At 48.4% G+C, this 21085-nt stretch overlaps 1 protein-coding gene across 5 annotated transcripts in view; it reads right to left on the bottom strand.

Moving 5' to 3' along the window:
• The window catches only part of Farp1 (FERM, ARH/RhoGEF and pleckstrin domain protein 1), a 265061-nt gene that overhangs the window by 69234 nt on the left and 174742 nt on the right, over nt 1-21085 (bottom strand). For all 5 annotated transcript variants that reach the window (XM_076872685.1, XM_076872687.1, XM_076872688.1 and 2 more), the window contains exons 4-6: nt 8833-8875; nt 6911-6989; nt 1054-1151 (exon numbers count right to left, since the gene is read on the bottom strand). In XM_076872685.1, coding sequence (XP_076728800.1) covers nt 1054-1151; nt 6911-6989; nt 8833-8875 — 220 coding nt within the window. The remainder of the gene's footprint in view (nt 1-1053; nt 1152-6910; nt 6990-8832; nt 8876-21085) is intronic.

Here is a 21085-nt window from a genome sequence, read left to right as displayed (position 1 = left end):
TTAGCTCCTCATGGGCTGTAAGTCTGGCGTTATGGTTTAGATGTGGAATGTCCCCCAGAGGGTCACATGTTGATGGCTTGGTCCCCAATGCCAATGTTCAGAGGTGGGGCTTGTGGAAATTGGATGGGGAGGGGTCCATCATGGGTTAATCCATTGGGGTATTTGCAGCTGAAAGGAAACTGCAGGAAGTTGGACCTGGCTGAAGGGAGTAGGTTCTTGGGGGCACACTCTGGGGGACTCTCTCTATCCCTGCACTGGCTCTGCTTACTCTCTGCTTTCCAGCCGCCATGAGGTGACAACTCTGCTGTCATGTGCTCCCTGCCATGATATTCTGCCTCACCACAGCCCACGAAGATGGGGTCAAACAACTATGGATTGAAAGCTCTGAAACTGTGGGCCATAATACATGTTTCCTCCTCTAATTTAATTTTCTCAGGAATTCTGTCACAGCAATGCAAAGCTACACAGCTGGGCTTCCTTGGTGACCACATGGCACACTATTTTCCACGAGTCAGTATGAAGGAGGTTTGAGCCCCAGGTTTTCCTCTTGCACCAGGGTCAACGCTCCCAAGCTATCTTTCCTTGTGGTCACTTGCCTTTTGATGTCCTCTAAAATGCAATGGCAGTCTGTGACCATGACATTCACTTGCTCCCCAAGTGAAACAACTTGAGAGAGAAGTGAATTCCACAGACTTTTATATCTTAAGGCCAAAGAGCCATATTCCATGACGGATATTAAACTCAGGGACAGGTCAGTACAAGTTTGGTGTCTTTGGCCACCATTATCCATCTTTTCCTTTGAGACAACTGACACAGCAATCACGGAAGCATCCTGGGAAAGGCGGACGAACACCAGGACACACAAGTCCTGGCTAATGAACACTAAATGGAGCTGGGAGGGCCTTTCTCTTCCAGGCATTCAAGCCAAGAGCAAAAAGGACCCAAAGACGTCCTCACTGCTGTTTGTGTCGGCGTGTGGATGTGACGTCCCCCGTCAATCAGATTTCTGTGCGGTCTCCAGCGTGACTTCCAAAGGAAGCCAACAGGACTTACATTGTACGATGTGTGAGATCAAGAGAGCAGCACTGGTGTCATTGCACGTCAGCCTGCCTTGGGCCAGGTCCTGCTTCACCTGCAGAGCAAACAGGTACCTGCAAAGGTCAACAGAGATGAGTGTCACACAAAGGGAGAAGGAGGGACAGAATCAAAGGCAGACCCACTCCTGGCCACCTGTGCACACTGTAGGACACTAAAGAAAGGCATGAACGTCTGCAGGGCCAGAGGGCTCGTGGCCACTCACTGGGTGATCCAGTCCCCGCCTCCATACAAAGACAAAGGACCAGGAGACGCTCGCTACACGTGACGAGCAAGGCTTCATTTTTTATGGAGAGAATGTGAATCCATATGAACACCCCACATATGCGTGCATGTGTACGAAACATTTACAGTTTTTTTTATAGGATCAGTCAACATACTCCAGAGTGGCTTATGGCTCAGACAACAACAGCAGTTCACTGCCAATGAATCAGAAAGACAGGTGTCTCTTCCGAGGTGTGGTCTTTAATTTGCTTCTTCCATAAGCCTTACTTTCCACATCTGTAAAATTCAACTTAAGTTATTGTAAGATTCTTTTCTTTAGGTTCTTGGTAAAGCAAGGCATCATTTTTGGTATAAAAGAGGTATCTGAACATTAGAGAAATGTAGTAAAAATCGCCTAGTTAAAATGGACTTGAAAATACCAACTCTGACATTTTTTGAAGGGTACTGACCACGGGGCCATCTTGCCACTGCCTGCAACAGCGTCTCCTCCGTAGCAACCCTTAGCAACCAGAGTCCGTCCTTCACACAATTACCAGGACACGGAGGTAGGTCCCTGGAGAAATTAAAGATTCGAGGTCCTGGGGAGCAAAGAGCCTGGACTGGGCAGTTATTCTGAGAAGCAAGGCAGTGAGTGATTACATCTAAAGAGTAAAACGAGCATCCTAAATCTCCTCCTATGGCCAAAGTTGAGATGGTCTGAACAGCACAAAGACGATTAAAGTGCACGAAAGTGTTCACTGAAGTAATGAAGGTTCATGGGTCTAGGATGACAGTCGGAGGGGTAGGGGGGGGAGGGGGAGGGGGAGGGGGAGGGGAAGAGAGAGAAAGCAGAGTGGAATACGTCACTACTTGAAGACACCATTAAAGCAGCTCCTCATTCAAAAACTGGTCACCCAAGGCAAGGCCAAGAACTGCGAACGCCGCCCGCCTCTCCAGTGGGCTGTCCCTGTGGCTGAGGCACAGATTCACTCTAAGACGCCAACCTATAACATGGCAGGAATGAGACCTCATTCCACATCCCCAAGGAGATGACCGACCGTGGCAAGGACCGTCGGCTGGCGTAAGGGTGGCTCAGGAAACTGGACTTTCACGAAGGAACACAAGTTTACTTCACAGTGGAAGGTTCAGGGTGTCACCACCGCGGTCACTGAATGATCTTAGATCGTGGATGGGACAGGAAGCATACAGTGCCCCATGACAGGGTCTCGCCAAAGAAGGGCCAGGGCATCCGGCGAGCCTTGAAAACCAACCTCTAGATTTCTGGAATACACAAGAGTTTGAAGGATAAAGCTAAGGAACGCCAGAAGGAAGCTACGTGGCCAGCTCAGGACAGAAGACATTTTGCAGTACAACAGGACAGACCGTGGAGGGAAAAAACCGAGGGACCAGTCTAGATTAAAAGAGGCCCCCAGGAAATGGCAAGCAGCTGTGGTGTGTGGTCAGACAGTGAACCTGACTTCAGAATCAACAGACATGAATGACAGCTGGGGAGAAGGAGGGAGGTTCGAGCATGAGGTCATCACTGAGATTTAAAGGACACTCTACATGCAGAGAGAGAAACTAGAACGGTTGTCATTCTCGTATGATGGGCCACAGGAAAGCAGTATTTTGCTTTCTTGGTCCTGTTAAAGTCCACACTCTAACGTTCCACGATGTATATTTAAGACTTTTATTAATCACAACAGGTCATTTCAAATTCTAAACAAAAGCCTTCGACAATAGTAACCAGAGGTTTGCACAAAGAATTAAACGAGATGACACGTGGAAATCTGACTAGAACAAAGACTTTCATGAAAGGTAGCAACTTTTTTTCATAAAAGAATAATTAATCCGCTTTAAGTCATTAAAGGCAGTTCCATCCCTAAGAACTAAAGAAAGCCATAGAGACGCTTGGGTAAACAGCAAACAAGAACAAAAAGAACAGAAAAACACCTCAGCCCCACCAGGTGACGGGACAGCTGACCTTTACCCCAGCTCCCCTGTCTGCTCCTGACCCCCCACACCGTCTCCCCCTCTCTGGAGAGTCAAAGGGAGGGGAAGACGAGGTGGAGCAACCGCGTCAGCAGCACAGGGTCTGTACCAGAGGTGGCTGAAGGGTCCTTCTGGACCAGGCAGTGGCCACTGTCCTTTGCACCCCTCACTTCCCTGTGCTGCAGGATTTGATTCTAATGCACAAGGCTGACTTTTCAAGAAGGGTGGCTGGGGTTTTACAAGCATCACATGTGGACCCTTTTGGACCCGGTTCAAACCTGGGGTCCAGTGTTCACGGACAGATTCAAGCTCAGAGTCCAACAGGCTTTGGGGCCCCTGGTGACCCTCTCACAGGGGCTGCGAGGTAGCGCTGGGCGCCGACAGCACACACATTTATTTATGCTGACTCTGCCTGTTCTGCGCCCTGGTAACTGGAGAAACACCTTCCTGGGACAGACTCTGTCACCTTTCTTAGGACACGAGCTGTAAACGGAGCGTCCCGCTGTGACGCTGGCTTCAGAGACTTAGGGACACCCTGGTGCTACGCAGGGAGGCGATTTCAATCAGACCCACAAGAGCCAGCGGGAACTTCTACTCCCAGGTAGAACCAACGCTCGCTTCCTGCGGGGCAGGACCCATGGGGAGGGCTTCTACTTGACGGAGAACGGAAGTCACATGTCACACCCTCTGAGGCCTAATGTGCCACATGACTATTTTAACTTATTTCATTTGAAGGTCTTAATCATGTTTCATTAAATGAATGTAACTGACACTGCCCTGCCAGCCCGAGGGAATGCCACGAACGCTGGCAGTGTCCCTCCACCGCGACAAGAACGCCAGGCAGAGAGGCGCTCCGGAAGACGGCGCCCGGGGAAGCAAGGAGCAAGTGTGGCTCTACTGTTGGCACGAGGAAAGTGGCCCTGGACTGTGCCAAAAGTAACGTCTCCAAAGACACCCCCGACCTGGCTGCTGTCCCCAATCTGTTTGCTCCTTCCGGAAGCCTGGGCGCTGGTGTCAAGGTGCCAGAGTCCACCGCATGTGCAGTTCAATAAACAGAAAGGAATGCAGCTTCCTGAGGAACAGCGAAGTGCAATTTAATCTCTCTCTATATAAATGGGAAGCTGGAAACTATTCCTGGAGGCCCACGAGCTAAGGGCAGAGCTACAGGGACGTTCGCCGTGCCAACTGCGGGCCACCTCTGTCTCCGGGCCCTGGTCTACCCCTCTCTCTCCCAAGCACCGCTGACACCAAGCTTCTCCTGACACCCCGTCGCTCACCACCCACCCTCTGAAATCTCAATAGCCTCAGCGTCACATCCTGCTCGTACAGGAACTGCAGTGTGGGAGTCTCCAGGTGGTGGGTCCCCGAGGTTCCCTAGATGTGACACCGTGTGTCAAAGTGGATGGTGGTGGAGTTGATCAATACGGTAGGACCTTCACATCAATTTTATTCAACATTGAGCCAAGAAAATTGTCTTCTTGAGAAATATTTCTAAAATTACCAGCTGATGTTGGGAGTCAAAAACCAAAAACAATAAAAACAAAACCCCCACCAGGCCCAGGGGAGCTCGTGTGACTAGGAATCCATCCACAACGAGAAAGAAGCTGGCGAAATACTAGGCACTCTGGCTTACTGGTAGCTAGTTTTACGGAGTTTTGGAACAAGAACCACGGGGGCAGAAAACTGGAGGCAATATCCACAGAAATTAAAGAGGTGCAAATTATTTGGGAAAGAAAAAGTTTGTGCCTCCAACGTCCAAAATAGGAAAGAGGGACCAGTGACTTACAGGGGGAAAAAAGCCCATTGCTGACCAGCAGGCTGGACTTGTCCCGAGGTTGATTTCAGTGCACTGAGCTCCCAGCAAAGCTCGCACCCACAGCAAGAAAGCCAGCTCCAGGGACAGTGGCCCAGTAGCCCAGTGAAGACGCTGCATGGGCACCACGGCTCTCTGTTGTCACCCCAGTTCTTGCAATTTGGTCTTGTGGCTCTGGCCAACCCTCCTCTACACCAAAGTCTATTAATTGTGTGGTCCCCAGAGGCTGATGGCTTCTGCCAATTCCTGCTGCAGGGACCCTCTTCACTGGTCCGTGGGTCGGGAGTGGTGTAGACAGTGGCAACTCATTCGTCTTCCCCCTGTCCCTGGAACTCTGCCACAATGCATCTGGTGGCTTCCTGAAGCAGGCACCTCAACCCAGCTGGTGGAAACCAGTCCCCAACTTCTGCCCTCCCCATCCGCTGTCCCCTCCACCCCTCTCGCATCTGAGTTATTACCACCCCGTCGCCCAAGTCAAAAACCTCGGTGTCTCCCTCTGTTGTCTCAGACTCCACCTCCAACCGTCACCAAGACAGGTGGTCCCACTTCCACTGTATAGTCTAAACACACCCGCTCCCCTCCATCGCCACCCTACCCTCTTCTTCCTTGCCGCCATCATGGTCTGGACTGGTGGTCAGCATGCCCCCCACTGGCCCTCTTTGAAGCATAAAGGATTGGGGCTTGTATGTGCCTGGGGCTTTGATTGCTTGCTCCCTTCTTCACCCCAGAAAAAATGACTGACAGATACTTATCACGTCCTCAAGCGCCATCCCAGCCGCAGCAACCCAACATGGTCGCCTAGGCCCTTTCTACCACATCAGCCTACTTAGCTAAAGAGCTCGGGTCATGATCTGACATTATTTTTGTTTAATTACTCGTTCTCTGTTTCCACGGGGTCAAGACTCATCTTATCAACATGGTGTTTCCGGGGCCTGGAACAATGCTTGCAGGCAGTTGTGTCAATAAATGCTGGTAACTGAACAAACGGCTTTACCCCTTTGATAAATACAGGTCAGCTACCCAAGACCGTGTGCCGAGGGGAAGGAGAAGAGGTGATGGCCGTGGTGGGGTTTTTTTTAGCTTTTTTTTTTTTTTTTGCCTTGGTCTTCATAAGCCATAGCTAGAAAGGTGCAAGTGACGAAAATCTGGCTGGTGGGACTAGTGCACCTGCCTTGTCTCACATGATAGAATGAGGAGCAGTGGGACAGGCCGATGGCGGTGGTGACAGTGACTGTGGATGGCCACTGACAGTGACTGGATCCCGGCCCCTCTACACAGAAAGAGTGTTCATCCTCAAAACAGCTCTGTATAAGCAAGCACTGCCGTCGGCATTAGGAGCAGTGAACTAATGGTGGCACAGAAGACGCAAGCAAGTGGCAGGACGGAGGGCTAAAGCCAGGCCTGACCCGATTCCTAATTCTCCCACGTGGTCCCACTTTCAAAAGACACTGACCTATAGTTCAAGTCCAATTCACCCATCCACGGCAGCAACAAGCTGAGTTAACATGTTGGTTTTCTAAACCTCATATCCTAAAAACGGTCTCGGGATGAGGTAGATACGAGAAGGACAACAGGACATGAACAGGTCAGAACCCGGTGACTTCCCCATGGCCGTCTTAAGGGCACCAGGCTGCAGGGAAACATGGTGTTCTCTTTACCACATTTTTCTAGGCTGAGAGGGATTGGACTTAAGCACAGAACAGATGCTGGTCAAATAAATATTACCAAATGTTTAATCAATGTAGTCTTAATGTTCTCTTCCTCTGGACGCGAGAGCAAAAAAGTACCAGTTGCCAAGCCACTGACCTGGTGAGCTCCTCCTGGAGTTGTGTGTGGTCAGGTGGAAAGAATTTCACCACAAACTTAACAACAACATGTTTTGGCCCTGAAGAAGAAGAAGAAGAAGAACATCAGTACAAAACTTGACGTGTGTTATATACGAAACTGAAAAAATGACTCTCAGGCATATTATACACCAAATACTGCACTTCACTCCAAGCTCCCAGCATGCTCCCTCCGGGCCACCCAGCAACGGTCCAGTTCGGCTGCTAGTTTCACTCTTTCATAGTGTGGAGAGACAGATGCCGGAGTTTTTAAAAAGCTGGCACTGGGGCTCCATGGCAGAGCACTTGCCTAGCCCGTGTGAGGCACTGGGCTCCATCCTCAGCACCACAGATAAATAAATAAAATAAACGTTTTTAAAAAAAAAACCTATGAAAAAAGTATTACATTCAACTATTGAACTTTTTCTCTGGAGACAAATGATACTCAGTTTTTTTTTTTAAAATAGGGTGTAAGGGGTAAAGTCGTTTGGCCATATATACAAAAGGGAGACAAAGACAAGACAGGGAAATGCTGAGGCCAAGAGAGGCTGGATTTCTTTCCCAAGTGACTCTAACAATAAGCAGGAACCTTGCACCTCGGCCAGGAGCACAGAGGGACGGTGCAAAGTGCGGAGGACGGAGGCTGCGCCGTTTCCTGCCCGTCATTTTTACAGCAAGAGAATGAAACGAGGCTGCTCAGATCCCGGGAAACCCTGAAGCGAGGAAGAGCCTAGCGCTCAATGTGAAGTGACAGCTTTGTCACACAGGGCCAGTCACGGCACACAGAGGAGACAGAAGCTAACACCCCTGCTTTGGTTCCGACCTGACAACCGTTGTGGCTGCCTTCGGGAGTGCACCTGGAGACCAGAAGAACAGAAGCCTTCCACCACCACCGTGCCCCTCGGTGACTGCTGGGGAGGAGCGTCCATCTCCCAGGCTCTGCGCAGCACCTTAGCAACACCATCGCTTAGTAGATGCCAGCCAGGGCCAGCTCCCTGAGGACACTCGGTAAATATCAGATAAATGATGGCCCTTTCATTTTCAGCGTTAATAATTTAAATGATAGACGATCAACATCAATTTCAACGGCATGAGGGCCACACAGACTTCGTGTTGCATGTTTATTACATCCACATAAAATGCTGCGAGTGGCCCGCTAGGGTTTCTTAAAAAGAAAAATAATCCCACAGGGACTGCGAGCTCAACTGAGGGCATGCTGCTTCGGTACCATCCCCGACCTGCCCAGGTTCTGGCTGCAGGGGGACCTTCAGGGACGACTTTGAGAACAGAGCCTAACCTCAAAGAAAAGACAGAAGGACAGTCCAGTGCTGCAGGGCAGTGAAAAGGGAGAAAGAGTCCTCTCCTAGTCCTTTGCCCAGCCCTCCTGGATCTTTTCTTTCCAATACACAGTCTCCACACCCACCTTTGGGGCTGTTTGCCTATCAGACAAACAACACACCCATATACCCCCACTCTGAGCACCCCACCGCCCCAAACAGCACTATATTCTGATTTTGGCTTTGAAGAGGGAGAACAAAAACCAGGAAATCAATGATATGAATAGATAGCTCCACCTTCCCCTTAGAAAGTGACGGTAAGAAACGGCAGCAAAGATCAGACAAGCTCCATTCATCTGCGGCTTAATAGCAAGATTCAGTTGTTAATCAAAATGCTATTTGATTTTCCAAGCAAGGTTTTGATTGCCAACTGTTATATATATTAAAATTGCAGAAGATACACAATTTAATAGTATGTGGATTAGTGGATGACGACAAGCAACACAGGGGGAAAAAAAGAAAGAATTTGTATCACTAGCGCCTCACGCCCCCAGACAAAAGCCTCCTTGACAATGGCACACCTGGCTTTGTATTTATCTCCACTGCTCAACAGGCAGGATATACTTACTTCGAATCTGCTTCACAATAGGTTTTAAGAGATCCAGCCACACCTACAGGGGAGAAAAAAACAGATTGAGACATAACTTCTCAATGAAAGTGTGCAAATATTTCAATACTATATTTAAAGCTATTTAAAATCCACATAGTTTCAAGGATTTGAAATCATCTGTCCCCCTCCCCTCCGGAATGTTCTATCTTATGTTGTCTGTCACTTGTATAGCATGGATCCTAATTTACTAACACTATCCCTGAGCTTGAAAGTCAATCTCCCCTAGCTCAGACGCATCATTAACAGGAGGTAAGGGTGCATGAGTGGTGGACAGAGTGCCTAGCGCACGCAGGGCCCTGGGTTCCATCCCCAGCATGGCGGCGGTGGTGGGGCAAGAGTTAACTAAGAATTTTTCTATTTTCATTTGCACTCTGATCATATTTATCTATTTGGAAAATATCAATGAAGGGCTGCAATTCTGACTGCGAGTGGGATGAATGAAATTCAGTTGCTCCCACTTAGACAAAATACCTGGCGGTGTGAGCATACACAGAACAGCACATCTTTGAGGGATTGGGAAAGGGAAAAAATATTTACAGACTATCATGTCTGCATCACACACCGCCTAACGCTATTTACCTCTCAAAACAAGCCAGGAATTCCTGTTGCCCAGGAAGAAACCTGAGTCTTGCAGAGGCTACATAATCTGTCCCTTGTCCTCCAGCAACAGGGTGCCAGAACTAGGACGGAGTCAAGTTTGCCCAAGCTCCAGTCCAGACTCTTTTTCACACGTATGTTCCCTGCAGTTTGGCAAAATTTTCAAAATACAGCGAAACCAACTGCCCTTATTAACAAAGCGAGAGCTAACCATACCGCACCATGTCACATGTTCTTGTCTTTAAAGTCCACTTGCATGTCGGGTCATTAGAAAAAGGTTTGATGGATGCCATGTGTGTACACAGGACAAAAACAAAGTCAATGTGTTTACTACGAAGAGGGTTTTATAAATAAATAGGAAAAAGAGAAACAGCCCTGTAGAAAGCTAGGCACAGAACCCCAGGTAACTGACGAAGGGCCAAGGACCAAAAGGAATGTGTTGGTGTTTGGGAATAACTGGCACTGGAACTGCAGATTAAAACCACGAATTAACCCTTCCTACCCATCGAGCAGGCATCTACATATGCCTATTTACATGTGTACTTTATAATCTCCAAAGGTCACGGGGAAGCAGGCACCTCTCCTCTACTGGTAGGACTTTGAGGAGACTTATTAGGGAAAAAATGGTTGAAAGTCTACCTAGAAAATATTCCTGTCCATACTCTTCCATCAAGCCACTCCCTTTTATAAATTAGGCAAAGATTCATGTACGAAGAGTGCTCATCGTAACATTTTTATGATAGTGAATTTTTTTTTTACAGTAGCCCAAATTAAATAAATAAGTAAATAACACAAATTATGCTGTTAATGAATACTTAAGAACGTGGGAAGTGGGTTGGAGAGGGCTGGATTTCTTCTCTGCCTTCCTTCACTTCTCCAGTTACTTTACATCCTCATTTCTCATAATAAAAAGACCAAAGTTGTTAAATGTCTCCTTCTTCAATCTCATTCCCTCCATCACCTTTTCAAGTAAGAATCTACATAATCAAATCCTCACTATTCTACATTCCCTATCCCACGCTGCTCTCCCGTCAGAGGGAAGAGAATGGTGTTCATCTGGCCTCTCCACCGTAACACTCGTGAGCCTCAACCTGAAAAGGGGAAAGAAAATTCAAAACAGCAAGCATTGAGCTATCTCACTCTCCTCCCAGGAATTCGGAAAGATGGAGAGTTTAAAAAGAATCTCATCTGGTACTGAAAGGAAAATAGCTCCAACCTGGAACCTAGGCCCCCCAACCTGGAACCTAGGCCCCCCAACCTGGAACCTAGGCCTTGTCTTCAAACTCATTTATCCGTTCGACCAAAACCTCCCGTGTCCCTCTGTGAGGCTCTGCGGTTGCACCTGTGAGAGAACAATCATCAGGTCCCTGCTTCACGGAGCTCACCGCCCAGTGAAGATGAAGGGCAGACCAACCAAGCCTCCCTAATAACCACAGTAAACGAGGACCAGAGACGCGACGGAGGAGGCGTCCAGGGGCTCCGAGGGCCCGGGGAGGACATCTGGCCCGTCGTGGAGTTGTGTTGTTCTTGTGTCACGGTCACTCAGGCCCCGGAGACAGGAGGTGTGGCACATCATGCAGAGCTCTGGGGGAAGCACCAGGCTGGTCCGGAGGCAGAGGGGCCGGGAGAGAAGGAGCCTAGGCCACCCTTTATTGGAATTTCTGGGGAAAGGCAGGGCTGGTGAGCGGGTCAGGGCTGGCTAATCGAATGATCCTGGCCGCTCCGAGCTATCTGTGCAGTCCCTGGACACCTGGTACTTGGCCCTGGATGACTCAGGCAGAGGATCCTGATGCCAGGGCTGGACAGGCCAGAGGGAGAGGCCTGGCTCTGCAGGGGTTGGCTCTGTGTGCATTTCAAAGGCCTGGCCCAGCCAGGGCCTCACCATCTCTCAGAACTCCTACAGGCAGTCTCTCCCCAGCCAGATGTTAAACACCACAGCGCGCGCGCACACACACACGCACACACACACAGTGACGGCTGGGGGACAGGCTTCCCTGAAAAGGACACTGCACTGAAAGGAAGGGAGAAGAACAACTGAAGCCGAGCAGTAAGAGTCCTTGCCTAGATGCCCAAGGGAAGGGCGCAGGCTTTGGTGTAAAAGCACGTCCCCTCCAAAATGCGCACTGAAATGTGCCACTGTGACAGTATTAGGAGGCGACTGAGCTCTGCCCTTATGAACAGGTTAATATCATTATTGCTGAAGTGGCTTATGAGAGACTGAGGGGCAGGCAGGCAGGCTCTCCTGATGCCTGGTGTGCACCTGAGTATGTCAGTGCACGCCCAATCCCCACTTCCTGAGGAGTGGTGTCTGGACACCAACACCACGAGCGACACTTCCCACCTCCGTAGCTGTGAGCGTATATATTTCTTTTCATTATAAGTTGTCTAGTCTCAGGTATTTTGTTACAGTAATGTCAAAAGAACCAAGATGATCGACAGGGCTAGAGAGCAAGGCTGGTGGGTCTGGAAGTGTCAGACCCCACTAAGGCCATGATAAGATATTTTGTCCTCATTCTAAACACAGTAGGAAGAATTTTACGCAAAGGATTAGACTTGTATGTTAAATACTCTGGTGGGGCAGTGAGAACACTTTGGAGGAAACCAGAATGGACGCAAGATGATGTGTTGTGATTGTCTTGCAAGATCAGATGGCATTTTGGCTCAGGAAGGCAGAAGTAAGATTGGGAAAAGTGGGTAGATTTGGGGAAAATTTAAGAGGCAAAAAGGAGTGGAATTTACTGGTAGATTGGACATCATGGCTGAAGGAGGAGACAATGCCCAGAGGGACACTGAGATTTCTGCCAGAGGACTCTAGTTAGGTGCTGGTGCAAGTCTTACGGGCACCCGGAGGATGACCAAGGCTGAAAGGCCATAACTGGGCCAATTTTCCAGGTGTTTCTGGATCACCCAGCAAGAGCTAGTATGGAAACGGCGGGACACATTTTTCTGGACTCAGGGGAGAAGCCTGGCTGGGAGCTCTCACTCTGACCCCATGAAGACAAGGCCTGCTGTGTTGATGGATCCCTGCCCCATGTGTCCTAGGCCACTCGAGCTGCTATAACAAAATGCCCCAGACTGGATGGTTTATAAACAACAGAAAGTGATTTCTCACAACTCTAGAGGCTGGGAACTCTGAGATCAAACAGCCAGCAAATTCTACTTCCTGGTTCAAGACAGTGCCTTCTTGCTGTGTCCTCACATGGTGCCCGGGGTGACAGTGCTTCTGAGGGACTCTTTGGAAAGGGCACTAATCTTACTCATGAGGCTCCACCCCATGTCTTAATCCACTCCTAAAGTCCACTTCTCCTGCTGCTGTTACCCTAGAGGCCAGGATTTATACCTATGAATTTTGTGGCAAACTAAATATTGAGATCCTACCCAACACAGAACAGTTAGAAGGAACAGGAGAGTGCTGCAGTCTGGCTGGGCACAAAATAACCGAGCCGCCACGAGGCACTTTTAGGTTCAAACAGGGACTACTTTATTGCCCGAACTCTCACTGGCACTCCACGCACACTCCCGGGGAACTCCCCCTGCCCTCAACCCGGCTCCACGAGAACTCAATGGGAACTCCACGAGAACTCAAAAGTAGCGGGTGCCCAAGGCAGCAGGAGCCGCCCTATTGCCGGACAGCAGGGTTCTATATACAACTGAATACACAGCCTGTTTCAATCCAGCATCATCCAGTCACAGCAATTATACACAGCTTAACTTAATTATCATCATCTTAATGGCTCCCTGGTGTCACCTCTCAACCACTCCTTCTGGCAAAATGCCAGGCGCCATCCGGACTCGGCTGTGGCTCTCAACAGGAGAGCACAGAGAGAAAATCAGGAGAGAACGATGCCAGGGGAGAAAACGGTTCTGGAAGGAGGACACCGAGCTATCAGAGGTCCCATAAGACCAGCCATCACACCTGCTGGCCACGTGGTTCTGCGATGGGCTGAGCGGCCGGTGGGAGGGTGGTGAAACGGAAGCGTGGCTGTCTGGCGAGGCTTGGCCGGGAAGCAAGAGCCATTGGAATAGAAGGAGATGGAGCGAGGCACCGAGTAAAGGAACGGTAGCTCTGCTTTAATCTGAATAACCTGGGTGCATTAAAGAAGGGGAAAGGCTGAGCACTGGAGCAAGAGGATATAAGAGATGGAGTCCAGGGCTTGGGACAAGGGGGACAGGCTCACAGCGGGCAGGAGGAGGGTGGCATACTCTGCGTCGGGAGGCAGGATGGCTCCTACGGGACACCCTCTCCTGTAAAGTCAGCAGGCTGAGTGCAGAAGGTTGACATAGTCGCTGTACCAGAGAGGGAGGTGCAGGAGGCTTCCCGGGGGGATGCCAGGCTGCTGCGAGCCCACCCTGTGACACTTGCTCTTTGGGTCTTCACAACTGCCTCTGGGGACCAGTCAGTCCCTGAGAACTCTCACCAGCCACCAGTGCTGCCACAAAACCCAACTCAACTGCAGACTTCCCGGACAGAGGCACTGTGCGTTGGCAATGTATTTGCCAATTTTATGAATTGTTTTTAAACATCCCTCCCCTGTTTTTGGCATTTCTGGAGAAAGCATCAGATACAAGCACCAGCTTGAGCCAAGTGAGCATGTGGTCGCCTCCCTGCAGGTCTGGGAACACAGGGCCAGCCTGAGTCAGCCGCCTGCGAGGCAGCGCTCCGCAGCGATAACGCTACAAGGCATCAATCACCCCGCGACGGAACCAGCCTGGGAAGAGAGCCGGGGGCCTGCGAGAACCTGGCCACGTGGACGTCTGCAGAGCTGAGGGAGAGGGCTCAGGAGGAAAAGGCTCGCCCATGTGGGATCCGAACTGTGATAAGCCAGGAGCAGCAAGAAGGTGCTGCTCAGCCGGAGTCACAGCAGGTGGCACGTGGGGAGGGCTGCGGGAATGACCTGGACTGCATTAGGTCAGCCTGGACAAGTGCCACCAACCGAGGCAGAGCGGAAACCAGGCCCAGGTGGGTCAAAGAGCCACAAAAGCACCACACTCTTTCCCCAGCAGTGGCCCCCCAGAGGGTCACATCTGTAAGCCCCATCTTCCCCTCAAACCACCTCTCTGCACCCCCCACCTGGTTCTCCCTGAGATTGGGGCTGGTTCCCGAGGACACTTGCACACTGAACAGCCGGTGGAAGGGATCTGGTTTATATGATGGATGCCTGGTCTGCAGTGTGCTCCCAGTCGGTGGGATGCAAGGATACTGACTCCGCGCGGCACCTGCTGAGGCTGCCAGGCCCGCTACGTTCATTCACTGGCTTCCTTACAAGTCCACAGGCTGGGCAGACTGACGGCAGAAACTGCATGTGTGGAGGTTCAAGGTGTGGGCAGGTTTGGCTTCCCTGACGCCGCAGCAGATGGCTGCCATCTCACCTCGTCCTCGTTCACCTTTCCTCTGTGTGCGTGTTGTGGAGTCTGCTTCCAAATCACCCCTTAGGAGGACACAGAGCTGCTCAGGACCTGCCCTAATGGCTTCATTTAACTTAGTCACCTTGCTAGAGACCTCCAAACACACCCACGTCCTGAGCCACTGGGAGACGGGGCTTCAAAGGTGAATTCTGGGGTCCACACAGTCCAGCCACGGCGCTGGCCTCCTGCAATCCGGTCTCAGTGCAGAGTTCTAGGCCGCCCTTCACTGCCTACCTCATCTCCTGTCAGCGCCCTTGTTTCCTCCCGTCCCTCGGGAATGCCACCTCCCCCGACATGGGATGGGAGCTGGGAAGAAATGCTCTCGTGCGTGTACCAGGGCAGGGCACGGCGAATCGCTGTCCCCGAACTGTTCTCTTCTTTCCCTAAATACCTTCCCGCCCTCCATTATTTTGGTGGGTGACATCTTAGGTGGATGTTGTAGGCAAGTGGAATTTTTGGGGTGTTTTGGAAAGGGTCTTATTAAAAGAGTCAGCTATGTGAACTCAGATTGGGGGCAGGATAGGGACCAACGTGTCTTGAGCACCTACTGTGTGCTAGTCACTGAATAGATGCTTTGCAAATTCTATTTTAATACCCATAACAGTGTGGTCCCTTTGCTTATAAAGTAAGTCAAGTTCAGAGAGTTCATGTCAGTTGCCCAAGGTCACCCAGCTGGAATCTGATATTGAGTTCAGCTGAATTCAAAAATGTGCCTTTTCTACAACATAAATAGGCAAAGGTACAGGACTCAACAAATGCTGGGCTCCCCTCTTCTTATTTGGTTCTCACTTAAAATTAAAAACTTTTCTTTTTTTACAGAAAGCTCTCCTCCCTCAGAACTCTTCTTGTTAAAAAAAACAAAAAACATATTCAACTAAAAATTCCCATCATTAACTACAAATTGGTTATAGAAGATCATTCAGTGTTTAGAATTCATTGGAACCAATTAGTATTTCTTCAGGCTCTGCCCTAGAAGAAGAAATGGCTTTACTGTGAATTTTTTGGTTTGTAATGATATGTTCAAATGTAGAATTTCACATTACTTTATTAATTGTACATTTGGTTACATGTAGAAGACATGTTAAATGTGACCTTTTTTTAAAAAAAAAACAACAACAACAAAAACTATTACTTTGTAGAGATTTTTGTTTTCTGTTTTAGTACCAGGGATTGAACCCAGGAGCACTTAAACACTGAGCCATATCACCAGTCCTTTTTACTTTATTTTACTTTTTTAGAGACAGGATTTTGCTAAGTTGCTTAGAGCCTCACTAAAGTGTCAAGGTTGGCCTTGAACTTGTGGTCCTCCTATTTCGGCCTCCCAAGCCACTAGGATTACAGGCACGCACCTCCAGCCCCTGCAGAGATTTCTACTTCTGGTCAAAAGAGTAATAAAGACCAGATTTATTTTCCAACATGAAATAATAAAAAGAAACAAAGAAGACATAACACAACAGACCCAATGACAGGAGATACCAGATCATGAGAATCCGTGATCTCTGAGAGACAGGAAAATAACACCAGATCCCGCCATGGCCCCACCCGCTTCCTGGCTGTGCGTGGGGAGGAGCAAGGACTGGCAAAGCCTGGGAGCTGCTGGGCGGGAGCTGAGAACTCGGCGGGGCCAAGGCTGCGTGAAGTCACTGGACAGAGCACCAGAAAGCAAGGAGGTGCCCTGAGAGAGAAGTGAGGGTTGCCACAGTCAGGGCTGGGAAAAACGCACACGAAACTGTTAGAGGTAACAGCGTCTGGTGCTCGTGGAGAGCAGGAATGCCACCTATTTCCAACATCCAGGCAGGAAAACCTGGTGACTCGGGGGCCGTGAGAGCGCTGAAGAGTCCTGCTCTCCCAGCCAGGAAACAGTGAGCCCTGGACAGTGCAGTGGCGTCCTACTAACACGTCTTAAAAGCCAAGTCGTTTTGAAATAACTTGATTGCATCCTGGAACACATTCAATAAAATGTGGAGGATGCAACCAACAACACAAAGTCCATATTTCTCATCTAATTTAAAAAAAAACAGCTACAAACAAGAAATATGACCTATAATAAGACCAAAAAGAGTCGATCAAAACTCACACAGAGGGCAGAATCCGCAGAGAAGGACACTGAAAGAAGCCTTATGACGATATTCCGTGTATTTAAAAATTTGAGGTCTGGGAGACAAAGACAAGACACAAGCTGACCTTCTAGAGTGAACAGCAGGCCTGGGAGGTGAGCAGTACACAGAGCGGTCAGCAGCAGAGCAGGCATCGCAGAAGAAAATGAAGCAGCCCAGGAAGGATCCAGAATGAAACCCTGAGCATCAGAGAGGGAAGAACAAGCCAGCAGCCCACGGAGGCCTGACCAGGCACGTGGAGCGCCCCAAGGAGAGGAGACGCAGGGAGAGAAACACAGCAGAAGAGACACTGGTGAGTTCTTCTCCAAATGTGATTTAAACTGTTCCTCCACAGGATCAGGGAGCCTGGCAAACGCAAGCAGAAGAGCCACAAAGAAAACTGCACAGAGGCCTATCAGATGCAAACTGCTCAAAACCAGTGACGAAATCTTAAGATCATCCAGAGGGGGAGAAAAGGGACACTTGACGTACAAAGGAACAAAGATAAGAGAAGATCTACTGTAGAAACAACACAAGGGAGAACACACTGGTGGTAAGTTTTTTAAGGTGCTGAAGGGAAGAAAAGAGCCCCATGTGACAACCTCTGCCTACGATTTTATACCCATCAAAACTGTCTTTCAAAACAGAAGCAGAGAACAAGACTTTCAAACACACCAAAGCTGAGAGAATTCACCACCAGCAGACGCCAAGTAATAAGAAATGCTAGCCCCTCAAACAGAAAGAAAGTAATCCCAGATGGAAATCTGTGCCCACATAAAGGAAAGAAAAGCACTAGAAATGGTAAACATGTGGGTAAATACACAAAAAATAATACCAATGTAGCATGGGTTCACATAAAACCAAAATGCATGGCAATAATAGCCAAAAGATCAGGGGGTGGTGAAGTAGAGCTATACTCTGGTTTTTATGCTACATGTAGGGTGGAATGATATTCACTGTAAACACGTTGTGATAAGTCAAAGATGTGCACTATAAACTGTAAAGTAGCCACAAAAATGATAATCAACGATTCATAGCAAATAAAACAACAGAGAACATAAAATGGAATCATCAAAATTTTCCAGTTAATTCTAGATGCAGTGGTGAACGCTACTCAGCTACTCAGGAGGCTGAGCAGAAGGATCACAAGTTTGAGTCGAGCCTGGACGACTTAACAACACCTTGTCTCAAAATAAAAAGGGCTGGGCATGTAGCTTGGTGGCCAACTGCTTGCCTGGTATGTGCAAGGTCACTGGGTTCAATTCTCAGAACCACAAACAAACAATCAAAAGGTGAGAAAATGGATAGACAAAAAGAAAGATCAGTCTGAACCCTACCACAGTCACATTGTGAATGTGATCTAAACACCCCTCAAAAGACATGGACTGTCAGATTGGATTAAAACAACAACAAAAAGGCAAGACCCGACTCTGTACTGCCTACAAGAATATTGCAAATGTAAAGACACAGATATGGGGCTGGGGCAGGGGCTGGGGCTGTAACACAGTGGTTGAGAGTGTGCTTAGCGTGCATGACAACTTGGGTTAAAACCCTAGGATCAAAATGAATACATACGGCCATAAAGGCACAAGTAGGTTAAACAAAAAAGAGTAGAAAAGGTGTACCATGCTAACGTTAGTGGCAAACTGAAGGGGCTGTATTAGTGTTACACACAGTAGAACCAGAACAAAGACTACTGCTAGGGTTAATGATAAAGGAGTCAATTAGTTGAGAAACTGACAAATCTAAATATTTATACTCTGAAGAGAATTTCAAATATATGACGGAGAAACCTATCAAACTGCAAGGAGAGATAAATTCATAATTATGGTAAGAGATTTTTAATACTTTCTCTTACTATTTGATACCACCTGTAGGCAGAAACTGAGCAAGGACAGAGAAGCTCTGAACACTGTCAGCCACGGTGATCCAATCGACACACGTGGAATCCTCTATCCAACGCAGCGCGGTACACAGTCATGCACTGATTGACAGCGGGGATCTGCTCTGGGAAGTGCCCTGCTGCAGGAAAATCAGAGTGTACCGAAACAGACCCGGACTGCACAGGTCCGTCACTCACCACGCCCTTGACCCAACCAAGACGCGTGGTAAACAAGAGACCAACAGGCTGTTGCTGGGGTAACAGGGCTCACTGTTTTACAGTGAAACTTTTTTTTCCTGTTAAGAAAGAGGATACTTTAAAATAATGATTAAAAATATAGTAAGTAAACCAATAACAGCTGCTTATTACCGTTGTCAAGCATCAGGCTCTGTCGATAACTATGTTATACTTTATTTTTGCAGCACTCAAAATTTACCACCAAGGTGCATTCCCAGTCCTGTTTTATTTTTTATTTTAAAATAGGGTTTCACTAAGTTGCTGAGGCTGGCTTTGAACTCGTGATCCTTCAGCCTCAGGCCCAGGACACCAGGATTACAGACCCACTGTGCCACTGTGCCCGGCTGCTGCTTCTTCCTCTGTCCTTTTCTCCTTCTCCTTCTCCTCTCTCCCCCCTCTTCTCCTCCTCTTCTTTTTTGTAATACTGGGTACGGGGATCAAACCTGTGGCTTCATGCACGTTAGTTAGGACAGTGCTCCAATACTGAGTTACACCCCCAGCCCCTTTCTCTACTTTGAGACAGAGTTTCACTAGGTTGCCCACTGGCCTTGAGACCTTCCTGCCTCGGGTGCCCAAGTGGCTGGGATTGTAGGTGTGAGCCGTTGCGCCTGGGTGTGCTCTCCCTTAACACCGCTGGCAGTGCAGTAGGCTTGTTTATACCAGCATCGCCATGAACACGTGAGGAACGCACTGTACACCACATGGGAATTTCTGGCTTCACTATGATCTTATAGAACAACTTGTTACCACAATCCATCATTAATGGAAACGTCTTCACATGGTACAAGTCTGTAATTCAGGTATACATAAACTACTTGCCAAACTCGTCACACACTAGGCTGTTAGATAAAGAGCAGCAAAATATTTTAAAAGCTTCCCATCACACCAAGTGCCATAGCATTAAATAAAAAATCCATAATAGAAAGATTTGTGGGAAATCCTCAGATATTTGGAAATGAAATAACATACACCTAGATAAAGAATACAGCAAAGGGAAATTTGGAATTATCTTAAACTGAATGAAAATGAAAAAAACCCCAGAAATTTGCAGAATGCCATGAAAACCCTATTAATTTAGAAATGGTCTTCTCTTAGTCTAGAATTTATATGTACTCCACCACGGAGAGATCACTGTTAGCACCTCAGTGAAGCGATTGAACTTGGATCCTTGCAAACCTCCCCTGAGGGCTTATGGAACCACCACCAGGTCCTGTTCCCAGAGCTCCTGGTGGGGAGGGGCTGAGGATGGGCACTCCTAGCCAGCTCCCTGCCCATGCTGGTGCTGCTTGCTGTTCCAGGGACCACACTGAAGAACTGGCACCTCTGGGCACATATGTCCTAACCTCTTCTTAGGTGTGAAGTGGGAATGGGGTGTAATGTACAGACAGTTTTTAAATTTTTTTTTTAATTTATATATGATAGCAGAATGCATTACAATTCTTACTACATATCACACCAATTCGTGTCTTCATTCCTGTGCTTTGGATAATAATGCCCATAATAACAGATACTTTTTAAAAACCAAAATGAGAAGGCGTGCAGCTCAGTGGTACAGCATTTGCTTTGCATGCTCAAGATTCTAGGTTCCATCCCCAGCACTGGGGTGGTGGGGGACCCCCACAACAACAAGAAGATTGTTTTATAATCTTCTTCCCACACCAATGACGTTTACCTTTCCATTTTGTAAACTTTCTTCACATCAAATACTCTGACTATATTCAAATTCCTCCCACTGACTGAAGAATGTCCTTCCTGATAGTCTGTCAGAACTAGTGTCCATCCAGGACCATGCCTGACATACCGCTCGTTATGCTCATAAGTCCCTTTCAAACCAGCCGAGAACCCATACTTCCCCTGCCCCTGCTGCCAACGACACTGGCATGTTAAAAGAATCCATGAACAAGACTTGAACTAAAAAATTAGAGGATATATCTTTATTTACAAGGAAAGTCTTAAGTACCAGAGAAATTAAAGACAGATCTGTAAACTAAAG

The sequence above is a fragment of the Callospermophilus lateralis genome, chromosome 12 (genome assembly GCF_048772815.1).
Source record: "Callospermophilus lateralis isolate mCalLat2 chromosome 12, mCalLat2.hap1, whole genome shotgun sequence".
NCBI classification, from domain to species: Eukaryota; Metazoa; Chordata; class Mammalia; order Rodentia; family Sciuridae; genus Callospermophilus; species Callospermophilus lateralis.
This window is presented reverse-complemented; position numbering and strand designations above follow the sequence as displayed.